The 15,538-nt window shown below is 41.1% G+C and overlaps 1 protein-coding gene across 1 annotated transcript in view; it reads left to right on the top strand.

The window, feature by feature from the left end:
• The first annotated feature begins 1,643 nt into the window (after positions 1-1,643).
• The window catches only part of LOC135559392 (zinc finger matrin-type protein 3-like), a 91,447-nt gene continuing 77,552 nt past the window's right edge, over positions 1,644-15,538 (top strand). The window contains exon 1 of the mRNA XM_064993550.1: positions 1,644-1,707. Coding sequence (XP_064849622.1) covers positions 1,659-1,707 — 49 coding nt within the window. The 5' untranslated portion in view covers positions 1,644-1,658. The remainder of the gene's footprint in view (positions 1,708-15,538) is intronic.

Genomic DNA, 15,538 nt, shown 5'->3' with positions numbered 1-15,538 from the left:
GTCCGTCTGTGCAAAGGCATCATGCACATAGGGGGCACGTGCCCCCTCAGATGTCTCCTGTTAAAAAAAAATATATATATATATATATATATACACACTGTATATATATATATATATATGTATAAAAAAAGATATGTTCATTTTTGTTGTTGTTTCTCTGAAATATTACTTGCTAGCTAGCAATTTTCTGAAGTTGGCTTTAGCTAGGTTCCCAATCTCCCAACCCCATACCTAGCTACGAAGAAGCCATTTCAGTTTATCAATAAAGTTAGAGTAGCTTGCTTGTGTATGTTAGCTGGTATGCCTGCTGGCAAGGTTGGTACACTTTAGAAAAGCAAGCAATTACTAAATGTACTGAATAAGACTTACATTTCAAAAAATAAACCACCAGTCAGGAGGAAACAGACAACTGAAGATGTATGCTTATAAATGCAGAAAAATAAACATATTTTTGACATAGATGTAAGAATAATGATTATGGCTCTAGATTGCAGGAAAAAGCTGTTCCAGGTGTTTCAAAAATGCCTAGCCCCGCTCCAGACCACCCCCAGCCATCCTCTTGTACTCTTTGCCCCCTCATATTTTTGGGGTGCATGACACCCCTGTGTGTGTGTGTGTGTGTGTGTGTGTGTGTGTGTGTGTGTGTGTGTGTGTGTGTGTGTGTGTGTGTGTGTGTGTGTGTGTGTGTGTGTGTGTGTGTGTGTGTGTGTGTGTGTGTTTGTGAGCTCTACACTCAGCTTTTATTTTTAGGGAGCCTTGTCGTTGGTCAAGCAGGGTGCCAAAGGACTTCCAGGGGAAGGACATAGCTAAGACTCCAAGTATGTTTCCACAGCACATCAATCACTGTCCGGCTGACAGCTGTCTCACACACACATGCCACAGCACACTGGGCAGAGCTCACACAAGCATATATCTGTGGCAAAGTCACCCACAGGCATCTGCTTTTGAACGTGGCCCAACAATTTGAATGAGGCCTACAAGGCAGAGGAGTGTTGGAGTGATACAACATGGTCAACATTTTCCCTTGACCCGCCAGCACATATATCTTCACAGAGTGACTGTTATTGGTGAGGGGTTAATAGTTGAAGTAAATATTGACAGACAGTGTTAGCTATGCCTGTAATTATTTAACAAATTTTTCCTTCAATTGGCCGCCTTAATTTTGTGTGGGATGAAAATGACCACAGATAAACAGAGTTTTTCCTTTGACCGAACTGAGATGGAGACTCAGATGTTTATTTAATGTCATCATGTGTTTTGAAGTTGAGTATTGAAATCGAAACATTGCTATTTCTAGATCTTGTAGATCTTGAAATAATGAGCCTCCAAATAGATATAGAGCACCTGTCCTATATAAGCTGTCCACAAATACATGTTACTAATTTTAAGAGTAGGCTAACAGAGTTGTAATATACATTTTAAAATGATAAACAACATACACATGCCATGTGTGACCAACATGGGCTCTGAGCAAAATTAATATCCCCCCCCCCCCCTTATAGTTGAATAGATGGAATTGTATCGTGCGTGCATCGGTTCAGCCTTGTTATGTCTCGTCTATGAGACCAGGTTAACCCGTGCCGCAGCGCGCGCCCATTAGCGTGGCTTTCTTTGCGCTCTCGTGAGACACAGCGGCGCAATCCGCAACCGGTAGAGCAATGTTCGGTACAAACGAACACGGAGCTATTTTGAAACAGTCCAGAGCAGGTAGGCGAACAATATATTACATACTTTTGCTAACGTATTGCCTATTGTTTTTGTGCATGAAGATAAAGCTCATCCGTTAGTACATCGACGAGTAGACTAGCCTACCTGTGGTAGATTAGCCGCCTATATGAATCTAAATCGACTTTTACATTCATGAGGGTTATGATATCGTGTAAAACTAGTTTACCCTTCTCTCTGGGAAAAAAAGTTTGTTAAACTGAATAGTCAGAACGGATACAATAGTGAGTCGTGGTTGGTGCGTTATTAATTCTGTCAACTTCAAGTAACGTTATGGTGCAACGTGATAGCACTCTGGAAATGCCGTTGTTGACACAATAATTTACTTCATTTCTAAAAGATTATTAATGTTATTTCATTACATAAGGAAACGTTTTTATGAAGTAAAACACATTATTTTGGTGATTAACACAAAGCCTATGTGTCTATAATGCCTGTGTTTTAACATGGTAGTTACACCGGCAGGTTCAGTGGTGGACAAAGTACCTGTCATATTTGGGTAAAAATAAAGATTCCTTAGTAGAACATGACTCAAGTGAAAGTCACCCAGTAAAATACTACTTGAGTAAAAGTCTAAAAGTATTTGGTTTTAAATATACTTACATTTAAAAAGTCAATGTAATTGCTAAAATATACTTAAGTATCAAAAGTAAATGTACACATTTAAATCATTTAAAATTCCTTATATTAAGCAAACCAGACTGCACAATTTTCTTGTATTTTTAATTGACTTCACATCATTTACAAAAAAATACATGAGAACTGATATTTTCTAGTAACAACATTACATTTACATTTTAGCCATTTAGCAGATGCTCAAGAGCAACTTACAGCAGTGAGTGGATACATTTTTGTATTGGCTCCCCATGGGAATTGATCCCACAACCTTAGCGATGCAAGCTCCATGCTCTAACAACTGAGCCACAAGTCACCATCAGTTGATTCTTGTAATGTCAATTCTGAAAATGCTTCCCTGTACCTACAGTTGAAGTCGGAGGTTTACATACACCATAGCCAACTACATTTAAACTCAGTTTTTCACAATTCCTGACATTTAATTATAGTAAAAATTCCCTATCTTAAGTTAGTTAGGATTACCACTTAATTTTAAGAATGTGAAATGTCAGAATAATAGTAGAGAGAATTATTTATTTCAGCTTTTATTTCTTTCATCACATTCCCAGTGGGAATGTTTACATACAGTCAATTATTATTTGGTAGCATTGCCTTTAAATTGTTTAAGTTGGGTCAAACGTTTCGGGTATCCTTCCACAGGTTTCCCACAATAAGTTGGGAGAATTTTGGCCCATTCCTCCTGACAGAGCTGGTGTAATTGAGTCAGGCCTCCTTGCTCGCACACGCTTTTTCAGTTCTGCCCACAAATTGACCCATTTGCGACCAAGCTTTAACTTCCTGACTGATGTCTTGAGATGTTGCTTCAATATATTTTTTTGTACCTGTGTCCTCCAGCATCTTCACAAGGTCCTATTGATTTGCACTTTTCGCAAATCAAGTCAACTTAGTGTATGTAATTTTCTGATCCACTGGAATTGTGATACAGTGAATTATAAGTCAAATAAACAATTGTTGGAAAAATGACTTGTGTCATGCACAAAGTAGATGTTCTAACCGACTTGCCAAAACTATAGTTTGTTAACAAGAAATTCGTGAAGTGGTTGAAAAACAAGTTTTAATGACTGTTTGTTGTTTACAACTGTGTTCCTTCCTCAGGGTGCTGAAATTCAGACTTTTAATTTAAAAAAAGATCGAATACAACCACCAACTTTTTCCTCATTTGGTTTGCTCAACTCAGCACGAATATACATGTGCCAATTGAATCTCAGTTTACATAGATTACATAGTTTACATAGTAACACACATTAGGTAAAATTCTGTGGTTGTATTTAATAAAAGTTTTTATTAAAAGTTTGAATTTCCACACCCCGTGGAAGGACCACAGTTGTACAGGAAAAACATAGGTACAGGTTAGCATTTAAAGAATTTACATTTTTAGAAGCGAATGGTGACTCAATGTCCCGCAACCAGTTACCAAAACTCAACTATGTATCAATATAAGAGAATGGAGTTGAGTGTTTCTCCGCTAGTTATAGGTGTGTATACAGTAGGATTACACATTGTTTCATAATAGCTGTAATACCTGGTTTTCCCCTGCTCAATTTCAAGGATTTGCATATAAATCCATATGAGGTGCCAACAGACCACCTCACATAACCTTTTGAGCTGTTTTCACAGAGGCTGCTAGTGGAGAAGACACACAGTCTACAGTGCTACAGAAACACTGCTGAATATTTCATTGAGCTTCCATTTGACAAGAAGCTCACATGAGGCCTATCAGGCCATTCCTCTTGCTTTTCCTTCGCAGAGAGGAGAGCTGAGCTAGGGCCACTAGATTCCCCCTCTCCCTGATACCTCAGATAATGGGCAAGAAAAAACATCTCAGGAAAACAATTAAGACTTCAGAGAGAAAGTTTTGAGACTGCCCAACGAGCCACTATCACATCGGGAACCCCCCCCCCCCCCTTTCCTTTATTTCCTTGTACTTAGCATTTGCTTCAGTGCAAGTGTGTAGTCTACCTATTAATTATTTTAAGGAAATAAAATATAGGCAAACGGGCGAATGATTAGAAAGATATACTGCAGTGACATAGTGAATAAAGACATTTATTTAAAGATTCTTATAGATAATCCCTGAAACTGAAACAGGGACTAGCTGGTTTCGTTTTTCCATCTGTGGTTTATTTATTAGAACCTTTTATTTCTTATCCACTTCTTAAGAGCACGGAAAGTAAAGGATAGGGTTGACTGTGGAACTCAAAAGTCAGACGGTAAGATTAGGGCTAGGCATCATCTCAGCTTCCATCCATGCACTTGCCCTCACTTATTTTACACCCTTCTGACTAAGGAGTTGTTGCATGAAAGTCTAATTGCGGGAACTGGCCCTTTAGTGTCATTGAATGCCGTCACTAGCAGTCACATTCCAGTATTTTATCTACATTGATATTTTAGGAGATGCAAACCATTGTTCAGGAGCAGGACTCTAATCCGGACACTTATATGAAATCCTGCTATGCCCTTAGACCAGGACTGCCCAACCCTTTTCCTGGAGATCTACTGTCCTGTAGGTTTTCAGTTTTCAGGAAAACCAGCCGCGAGCTGCTCAGGGGCGCGAGCCTACCAGAAGGGCTAAATGCCTTTTATGCTTGCTTCGAGGCAAGCAACACTGAAGCATGCATGAGAGCACCAGATGCGCCAAGTCTAGGTCCAAAAGCCTCCTTAAACTCTCTAGGGTAGGTGAGACGCTAACGTCCCACCAGGCCAACATCCGGTGAAACTTCAGAGCGCTAACATTCTAAATACTCCATTCGTTATATTAAACATTCTTGTAAACACATGTATCTTACATCATTTAAAATATGAATGTCATATTAATCCAGCCGCTGTGTCAGATTTCAAAAAGGCTTTACTGTGAAAGCAAACCATGTGATTTTCTGAGGACAGGGCCCCGCACACACAAGTATTACTAGCATTTTCCAACCAAGCATTAGCGTCACGAAAGTCAGAAAAAGCAATAAAATAAATCGCTTACCTTTGAAGATCTTCCTCTGGTGGCAATGCCAAGTGTCCTAACTACACAGTGAATGTTTGTTTTGTTTGATAACATCCATTTTTATAGCCTAACACAAAACATTTGTAACCCGCTGCGTCGTGATTTCCGTCTCATTCAACTTTGGACGAAGCATTCGTGGTAATTACACACACTAAACAAACATTTATCCAGTCATGGTTGGTTTCATTGCAATCCTCTGGTTGTTACTAACACAACCATACTTGATGGTTCTTTTCCCGGGACGTATTGACCAAAACAAACCGATTTGAAGACACCAATCAATGACCTTATTGCGCACCAATGGTAGGACCGGTCTATCGTTGATTGACTGTATTTTGTCCCAATGACCACTGATCATCTTAAAATCTAGATTGGAAGATAGCCAATGAGTTGAGGTAAACGGCAATATATAATGGTTATACGTTCGAAGACCAGCCTTTGTCGTAAACTCTGGCGTAAAAGAGGTTCATTCGCCATTGCAAATCCTACTTGACGGATCCACGAATGTTACGCATAGCCGTACATAGTCAATAGCATTTTCAGCAAGTTTATATGTTTAAATTATGGCGAGTAAATCAGGAAAAGCTAAAACAAAGTCTAGCTATACAGATTTAACCCAAATTATAGAGGAAATTGATATAGAAAGCGAGACTGAGTTGCTTCAGGAAGATGAATCTTTCAGTTTTGCTACCGGTAATGGACTGAGTTATGATTCTGTTATGGACTTAGTGGATTTTCAACTGCTGGGGAAGGGCTACAAACGGTTTGTGGACAACTTCTACACAAGCCCTACCCTGTTTACAGAGCTGAGGAAGGCGGGATGTGTGGGCTTGTGGCACCATTCAGACCAACAGAGTGGGCTTTCCAAAAACAAAGGTGAACGACATGCCTAAGCGGGCTGAGCGGGGTACCATGCAATGGATTTGTGAAGATGGCCTGCTCGTTGTAAAGTGGATGGATACCAGAGAGGTGGTCATGTGCACAACTATCCACAAGTCGTTCAGTGGCGATCACGTTGTCAGGCGTGTGGAGGACGGTAGCGGGGCATGGACCACAAAATGTCCCCATTCCAGCTGCTGTGAAGGACTACAACAAAGGCATGGGAGGTGTGGACCTGTCAGATGCACTGATAGGATACTACAATGTTGTTCACAAGACCATGAAATGGTACAAGACATCATTTTATTGACATTGTTGTGGTGAATGCCTTCATCCTCCAGAAGGAAATGGCCAAGAGCTGTGGGCAGCCCCCCATCTCACAGCTAGCCTTCAGGGAGCTGCTCATCCAGGAGCTTGCTAGCTACAGTAAGTCCACTACAGCACCTTCTGTCCCATCTACCTCTGTCCCTTCTGCTCCAACCAGTGGTGTTCACCTGCCCAGATTAATCTCTGCAGGCATGAATGTGCCTCAGGGCAAAAGGGCACAGTAGGGAGACGTTGTTGTGCCCTTTGTCACAGGAAATGCCCCATCACATGCACCACCTGTTCAGTAAGCCTCTTTACAGCAGAAAGAGACTGCTAAGGGCCATGGCACCAGCGGCACAATATTGTGTAGAGGACTGAGGGTCTTCACAATATTGTAAATAGAAAATGTGTAAATAGTTACCCTTGTTATTTGTTCATGTTTAATTATTATTATTTTAAAAATATTTTTTATATTATATATTTAGATATATATTTTTGGGGGTGTGTTAGAATAGCATTTATGTATTTTGTATGTTGTTCTTTCCTTCAAAATGTATCACTGTACCAATTCGGCCACTTGGATACATTTGGGTACATTTGTGTGGGACACCCGGAGGATGCTCAATGTCATGTAGCTCGCACATATTTGAAGTTATCTGTCTAAAACTTTGCTCAGCTATTCTTGCCATCTTATGTTCTTCATTCAAATCATCCCCAGCATCCTATCTGTATGTTTGGCTGTTCTTGTTCATTTGAAAGATGATGCAGCAACAATAAAAAACAGAAAACGTATGTTTATTTCCTTGTATTTTCTTCTACCAGATCTATTGTGTTATATTATCCTACATTCAATACACATTTCCACAAAAGTTAGAGTGTTTCCTTTCAAATGATACCAAGAATAAGCATATCCTTGCTTCTGGGCCTGAGCTACAGGCAGTTAGTTAGATGTTTCTAGGCGGAAATTGAGAAGAAGGAGAAGAAGAAAGAAGAAGTTCCCAAAGAAGTTAACAGCTTCTACCCCCAAGCCATAAGACTGCTGAACAGCTAGTCAAATGGCCAGCCGGACAATGTCATTGAACCTTCCCGTTTTTGTTTTTACACTGCTGCTACTCGCTGTTTATTACCGATGTATTGTCACTTTACCCCTACCTACATTACCTACTCATTCAAGGGTTTTTCTTTATTGTTACTATTTTCTACATTGTAGAATTAGTAGTGAAGACATCAAAACTATGAAATAACACATGGAATCGTGTAGTAACCAAAACAGTGTTAAATAAATCAAAATATATTTTATATTTGAGATTTTACAATGTAGCCACCCATCTCCTTGATGACAGCTTTGCACACACTTGTCATTCTCTCAACCAGCTTCATGAGGTAGTAACCTGGAATGCGTTTCAACTTCAGGTGTGCCTTCTTAAAAGTTCATTTGTGGAATTTATTTCCTTCTTAATGTGTTTGAGCCAATCAGTTGTGTTGTGACAAGGTAGGGGGGTATACAGAAGATAGCCCAATTTGGTAAAAGACCAAGTCCATATTATGGCAAGAACAGCTCAAATAAGCAAAGAGAAACGACAGTCCATCATTTCTTTAAGACATGAAGGTCAGTCAATACAGAGCATTTCAAGAACTTTGAAAGTGCAGTCGCAAAAACCATGAAGTGGAATGATGAATCTGGCTCTCATGAAGACCGCCACAGGAAAGGAAGACCCAGTCTTACCTCTGGTGCAGAGGATAAGTTCATTAGAGCTACCAGTCTCAGAAATTGCAGACCAAATAAATGCTTCACAGAGTTCAAGTGACAGACACATCTCAACACCAATTGTTCAGAGGAGACTGTGTGAATCAGGCCTTCATGGTTGAATTGCTGCAAAGAAACCACTACTGAAGGACACCAATAAGAAGAAGAGACTTGCTTGGTCCAAGAACACAAGCAATAGACATTAGACCGGTGGAAATTTGTCCTTTGGTCTGAGGAGTCCAAATTAGAGATTTTTGGTTCCAACCACCGTGTCTTTGTGAGACGCGGTGTGGGTGAACGGATGATCTCCGCATGTTTATTTTCCACCATAAAGCATGGAGGAGGAGGTGTTATGGTGGGTCGGTGCTTTGCTAGTGTCACTGTCTGATTTATTTAGAATTTAAGGCACACTTAACTAGCATGCCTACCACAGCATTCTGCAGCGAAACCCCATCCCATCTGGTTTGCTCTTAGTGGGATTGTCATTTTTCTTTCAACATAACAATGTCCCAACACACCTCAAGGCTGTGTAAGGGCTATTTGACCAAGAAGGAGAGTGATGGAGTGCTGCACCAGATGACCTGGCCTCCACAATTCCCTGATCTCAACCAAATTGAGATGGTTTGGGATGAGTTGGACCACAGAGTGAAGGAAAAGTAGCAAACAAGTGTTCAGCATATGTGGGAACTCCTTCAAGACTATTGGAAATTCCAGGTGAAGCTGGTTGAGAGAATGCCAAGAGTGTGCAAAGCTGTCATCAAGGCAAAGGGTGACTATTTGAGGAATCTCAAATATAAACTATATTTTGATTTGTTTAACACTTTTATGGTTACTACATGATTCCATATGTGTTATTTCATAGTTTTGAAGTCTTCACTATTACTCTACAATGTAGAAAATAGTAAAAATAAAGAAAAACCCTTGAGTGAGTAGGTGTTCTTAAACTTTTGACCGGTAGTGTACATGTACAAATGACCTCTACTAACCTCATTACAGAGAGTGTTGCCATGGCACACAAAACTGTAACTCAAGCCAAGTGCAGCCTCTCCACTCATCTACTAAGATAAAATATAATCTTCATTATCTTCATCTTCCCTTGTCCCCTACAAATGACCTTGGTCTGATACACCCTCAATACCCCAGCAGGGCTTTCAAATCTAAATCAGATCAAACCATTCCTGCAGTGGTGTGTGTCCTTCCTTGCTATTTGTGGAAGAGTTTCCAGCAGCAGAACCAGGCTATCATTCTCACCAAGGTGTCTCTCATCAGGTCCTTCCCCTGCCACCCACCCACTCCCTCGGGTGACACCATCATTTTCACCTGCCACTCGGTTGCCAGATTGAAAGTGGTGTTCGAACCTCCATTACCGCATGGTACTACGCGTGTGTCTCTACTGGGCTTTAGATGTGAAGGCAGCTGGGTCAGCTCTCTCCTGTGTCTGTCTATGCTTGAAAGGAGAGAGGTAGGCTCAGCGCTCGTTCTGCTCTCCTCCATGACCCTGCATATCCTTCATTCTACAGCTTGCTTCTCCTCCTGTCTTAGAAGCGTGTTCTCTCAGGCTGGATTGAGCTCAATGTGGAAAAACCATCTGCTGTGAAATTGAGAATAATCACGTGGAATGGGATTTGTGTGGAGCAGCTCTAGCTGGAGTCTTCAATATCATTTGACTCATGGCAGCACTGATGATGGACTCAGCCCAGGAGCTCCACAATCCAAACAAAAATGTCCTTTAAAATGTCGCCATGTTTCTCTCGTATTATTTACCAGTAGATAGGCTAGGTTTTGCTATTTTGGTATCAAATCTGACCATTCTGACTTATGATGATGCCAAGGAAAGCTCTTCAAAACCTAGACGTATTTATATGTTTTGTTGATCTTAGAATGCCTCATTGTTTACCTTTCTAACATAGTATGTTACTCGTTAAGTCATTGAGTCTACGAAATACGTATACGTATGTTCACCGTGCTCCCTGATGATGAGGGCTGAGAGGGCGTCTGCTCTGCATACGCTCCAGTTATCCCGTGATGCTTTGCGTTTCCCAGTCAAAGTTCTAGAGGGCATGATGTCGCTGTGGAATGAGGTGATGTGGGTGTGGTGGACTTGGGCACAGATGGGGGCACCACCTGTCCTGTGGCAGGGCCTAAATCCTACATTTGTCAGGGCTACTCACCACGACCGGTGCCCCATGGCAAGTGCCCCTTCAGACGGATCTCATGTCAGACAGTTACACTGCCCATCTTTAGCTCAGTGGGAACTGGTAATCCAGCGGATAAAAGCCCCAAAAGACTGTTGTGCACTTGTGCCCTTTTGCCTAAAATCATGAAACTTGGTACACTCATGCTATATTTAGGAACATTTTAATGTTTTCTCATGTACCATTAGCTATCAAGTAGTGGGGAAAATGCTTAAACAGTCACTAGCCTAATACCGGGAGGTATGGTATGGTCCTTCTGGTCAACAGTTCTAAATTGTGTGCCAGTGAATCATATCAATCAGGATGGTAGTTGTGTGACTAAACTGATGACATAAACCTGAAGATTTAGCCTAACAACGGTAGTGTTTTTGTCTTAACTTTCATGACTCTGACTCTGTCCCTTGCCAGCTTGTTTTGGAAGGCTGTCACGAAATAATGCTTTTCTACAACTTTCCCTCATAGGCAGTCTCTCTTTTGACCGACACTTTCAGATTCAGGCTTAAATCACCCATCAGAGAGTGCGAGGGGATGAGTGAAATACATTTCTTTGGCGGTGATTAAAAGTCAGCAGACAGCCAATCTGTCCCAGTCTCTGTGTAATTCTTCCTTTCAATTGATAACCATGACCTCTCCATGACTGCTCTGGAGTGGAGAGAGCCGGGCAAAGCATCCCCCCCACCCCAACCACACAGTTCTCTGTAAATCTCCAGCAAACTGTAATATCTCAAGCTGAAGAAAGAAAACACATATTTAAGGCTCTGTTGAGATGTGACAATTGGCAGGGAAAGATCAATAAATGGGTGAAATGACAAATTGACCAATGCTGGGCTGTGATTTAGCCTACTCCGCAGAGAAACTATAGTTCATTGGTCCTAAGCTGGGTTTACAGTCTACATGTTGGCTAGTTGATTAAATGGGTTCCTTTATCTCTCTTATTCACCTCTGATATACTGAACATCTCTGTAAATGAGTTTCCTTTTAAAGGTCAGAGTGATTTTCTGGTTAGTGAAACCCGTGGAATAACTAGACTTGCCCTCAAGAAAATACCATCTCCGTGTTAGGCCATATAAAATGTTTTAATATGTGTAGTTTGGCAATATGTTTGATTTTAGTACGAGTTATTGCTTAGTATTGACCAAGTTATTTCAAACAAAAAGAACGTTAACCCCGATAACACTGACTGAAGACGGTTTCATCCGAAGATGATTCGCTATCTTTCCATTTTTCCATGTGATGACTGATATTGTGCCTATTAACATGACATTCACAACAATACTGTATAGCCTACACACATACACTATATACAAAAGTATGTGGACATCCCTTCAAATGAGTGGGTTCAGCTATATCAGACACGCTCGTTGCTGACAGGTGTATAAAATCGGGTACACAGCCATGCAATCTCCATAGACAAACATTGGCAGTGGAATGGCCTTATTGAAGAGCTCAGTGACTTTCAACGTAGCACCGTCATAGGATGCCACCTTTCCATCAAGTCAGTTCGTCAAATTTTTGCACTGCTAGAGCTGCCCTGGTCAACTGTAAGTGCTGTTATTGTGAAGTGGAAACGTCTAGGAGCAACAACGGCTCAGCCGCGAAGTGATAGGCCACACAAGCTCACAGAAAGGGACTGTAGAGTGCTGAAGCACGTAGTGCGTAAATATCGTCTGTCCTCGGTTGGAACACTCACTACTAAGTTCCAAATTCGTCTGGAGTAGTCTAAAGCTTGCCACCATTGGATTTTGGACCAGTGGAAATGCGTTTTCTGGAGTGATGAATCACCCTTCACCATCTGGCAGTCTGAATAATCTGGGTTTGGCGGATGACAGGAGAACGCTACCTGCTCGAATGCATAGTGCCAACTGTATTCGAGCAGGTGCAACATAATGCCAAAAGTTTGGTGTAGGAGGAATAATGAGACCCATCAGTACCATAGCTGTTATTGCTAAGCAGAACCTCCGTATGTAATAGCAGAGCCCAGGCCCCAGAAGTCCACATTATTTTCCCACTGTGTACACATAGTACAGAGAGCCTCTGTGTTTGAGTCTTCTGGAAACACCTATTTTAACCACACCCTATGAGGTCGCGTCTCAAATAGGCGAAGGGTAATAGATATAGCTGTAGTTTGACCGGCTTGACTGCTAAGCCCCGACCCCTACAGTAGTAACAGATAAAACTACAGATTGTTTAAATTGCATGTTGGTGGGATACAGAACATGACTTCCATATTCCCTCGGGTGGATGGTGGGCGCAGGTTCAGTACAGCAGGCAGATGGATGGGTATTAAAGCGGGGTGGGACTTTACCTACCCTCAGGAGGACTGCTAGCCTGACAACCCATCCAATTCCTTCCGGCTAAATGCCATGCCCACTAGCGTTTCTTCTCCATGATGAGTCTGGATTTGCTTTCCTCCCTGACTCCTGTAGAATGCAAACACATTCTGACCATTCTGATTGGTTCCAGATGCCGATGGGTTGGGCCAGAGCTGGACTACATGACGACATTATCAATATTTGATACTCTGATTGGTTAGAGACAATCCAATCACTGATGAATTAGTTTTGTACAATGGGATCTGTATCTATTTCATAATTATTTTACCAACATTTTCACAAAATTCTCATTACCATAACAGAGTTGGGAATCTCAAAAATGTATAAACAAATCAATATTTCTCTATTTTTTGACATTGCTCCCCTAATGAAAAGACCTGAGTTAAACATAACACGTTCAAGTTAAATTATACAATTATTATACAATGGAGTAAATGGGGTATTTGAGAATAAAAACCTGATTCTGAAGGCATATAAGCAAATAAATGTACTTAAACTTGTGCTCATCTAAGGACTACTCCTCTAGATGATGCATCATGGGTTAATGCAACTTTATTTAAAAGCTGATTTTTTACAGGAACTTGAAAAGGTGTTACAGTAATGTCCACAGACACTGTGTTTGTACATAATAAATATTACAGATTAATGTAAACTTGAACTAGTATACAATTTGTATGATTTAAGGACAAACTACAGCAACCTATTTTGTGTTTTATTTAAATAAGTTAGGTTTTTCAACAAAATGTGTATATAAAATGACCCAAGAGAATTTGGGGTGAAATTGTACTAAATTCTGGAGAAAATGTCAAATGTATTTAAAATAGTGATTCATCGATATGACATTTTTGGCCGATACCGATATCTGATATTTTCCTTGCCAAAAAACCTGATACCGATAACCCGTTATTTAAAATTTTAGCGGCCTTTTAAGCATTCTAGTACAGTTAAATACAGTGGGGCAAAAAGTATTTAGTCAGCCACCATTTGTGCAAGTTCTCCCACTTAAAAAGATGAGAGGCCTGGCCAATAACAACAGTTTATCTCAATACTTTGTTATATACCCTTTGTTGGCAATGACAGAGGTCAAACGTTTTCTGTAAGTCTTCACAAGGTTTTCACACAATGTTGCTGGTATTTTGGCCCATTCCTCCATGCAGATCTTCTCTAGAGAAGTGATGTTTTGGGGCTGTTGCTGGGCAACACGGACTTTCAACTCCCTCCAAAGATTTTCTATGGGGTTGAGATCTGGAGACTGGCTAGGCCACTCCAGGACCTTGAAATGCTTCTTACGAAGCCACTCCTTCATTACCCGGGCGGTGTGTTTGGGATCATTGTCATGCTGAAAGACCCAGCCACGTTTCATCTTCAATGCCCTTGCTGATGGAAGGAGGTTTTCACTCAAAATCTCACGATACATGGCCCCATTCATTCTTTCCTTTACACGGATCAGTCGTCCTGGTCCCTTTGCAGAAAAACAGCCCCAAAGCATGATGTTTCCACCCCCATGCTTCACAGTAGGTATGGTGTTCTTTGGATCAACTCAGCATTCTTTGTCCTCCAAACACGACGAGTTGAGTTTTTACCAAAAAGTCTTATTTTTGTTTCATCTGACCATATGACATACTCACAATCTTCTTCTGGATCATCCAAATGCTCTCTAGCAAACTTCAAACGGGCCTGGACATGTACTGGCTTAAGCAGGGGGACACGTCTGGCACTGCAGGATTTGAGTCCCTGGCAGCGTAGTGTGTTACTGATGGTAGGCTTTGTTACTTTGGTCCCAGCTCTCTGCAGGTCATTCACTAGGTCCCCCCGTGTTGTTCTGGGATTTTGGCTCACCGTTCTTGTGATCATTTTGACCCCACTGGGTGAGATCTTGCGTGGAGCCCCAGATCGAGGGAGATTTACAGTGGTCTTTTATGTCTTCCATTTCCTAATAATTGCTCCCACAGTTGATTTCTTCAAACCAAGCTGCTTACCTATTGCAGATTCAGTCTTCCCAGTCTGGTGCAGGTCTACAATTTTGTTTCTGGTGTCCTTTGACAGCTCTTTGGTCTTGGCCATAGTGGAGTTTGGAGTGTGACTGTTTGAGGTTGTGGACATGTGTCTTTTATACTGATAGCAAGTTCAAACAGGTGCCATTAATACAGTTAATGAGTGGAGGACAGAGGAGCCTCTTAAAGAAGAAGTTACAGGTCTGTGAGAGCCAGAAATCTTGCTTGTTTGTAGGTGACCAAATACTTATTTCCCACCATAATTTGCAAATATCAGAAAAATAGCGCACTTAGTCGTGTGTACCGGGGCTCGACCAGTTAGTGAAAGCCAACATCACCCACGATAGAGAACAGTTGATTGTCAAGGGCAATGAATTCCATTGGCGTTAATTGATTTCGCCTTTGAGTTGTCTCACTGAAATGTTCTTACTCTTTCAAAAGACTGCTCGACTGGTTGACTACTCGATCCACACAGCAGACACTAGGTTACGAATGATGAGTTCCACGTGTAGCGCAAAATTTTACGTGGCCTCATTACGTCATGTACCTACGTTATAGGCCGTCATTGTAAATAAGAATTTGTTCTTAACTGACTTGCCTATTAAAATAAAGGTAAAATAAATAAAAAATAGGTATGCACGTCAGCTTTGACATCGGTTTTGGTATTTTTAGCTAATATCGTCCGATTCCGATATGGTCACCGATATATCGTGCATCCCTAATTTAAAATA

This window comes from Oncorhynchus masou, chromosome 18, assembly GCF_036934945.1.
Source record: "Oncorhynchus masou masou isolate Uvic2021 chromosome 18, UVic_Omas_1.1, whole genome shotgun sequence".
NCBI classification, from domain to species: Eukaryota; Metazoa; Chordata; class Actinopteri; order Salmoniformes; family Salmonidae; genus Oncorhynchus; species Oncorhynchus masou.
The sequence above is the reverse complement of the archived record's forward strand: the minus strand, read 5'-3'. Positions and strand labels throughout refer to the sequence as shown.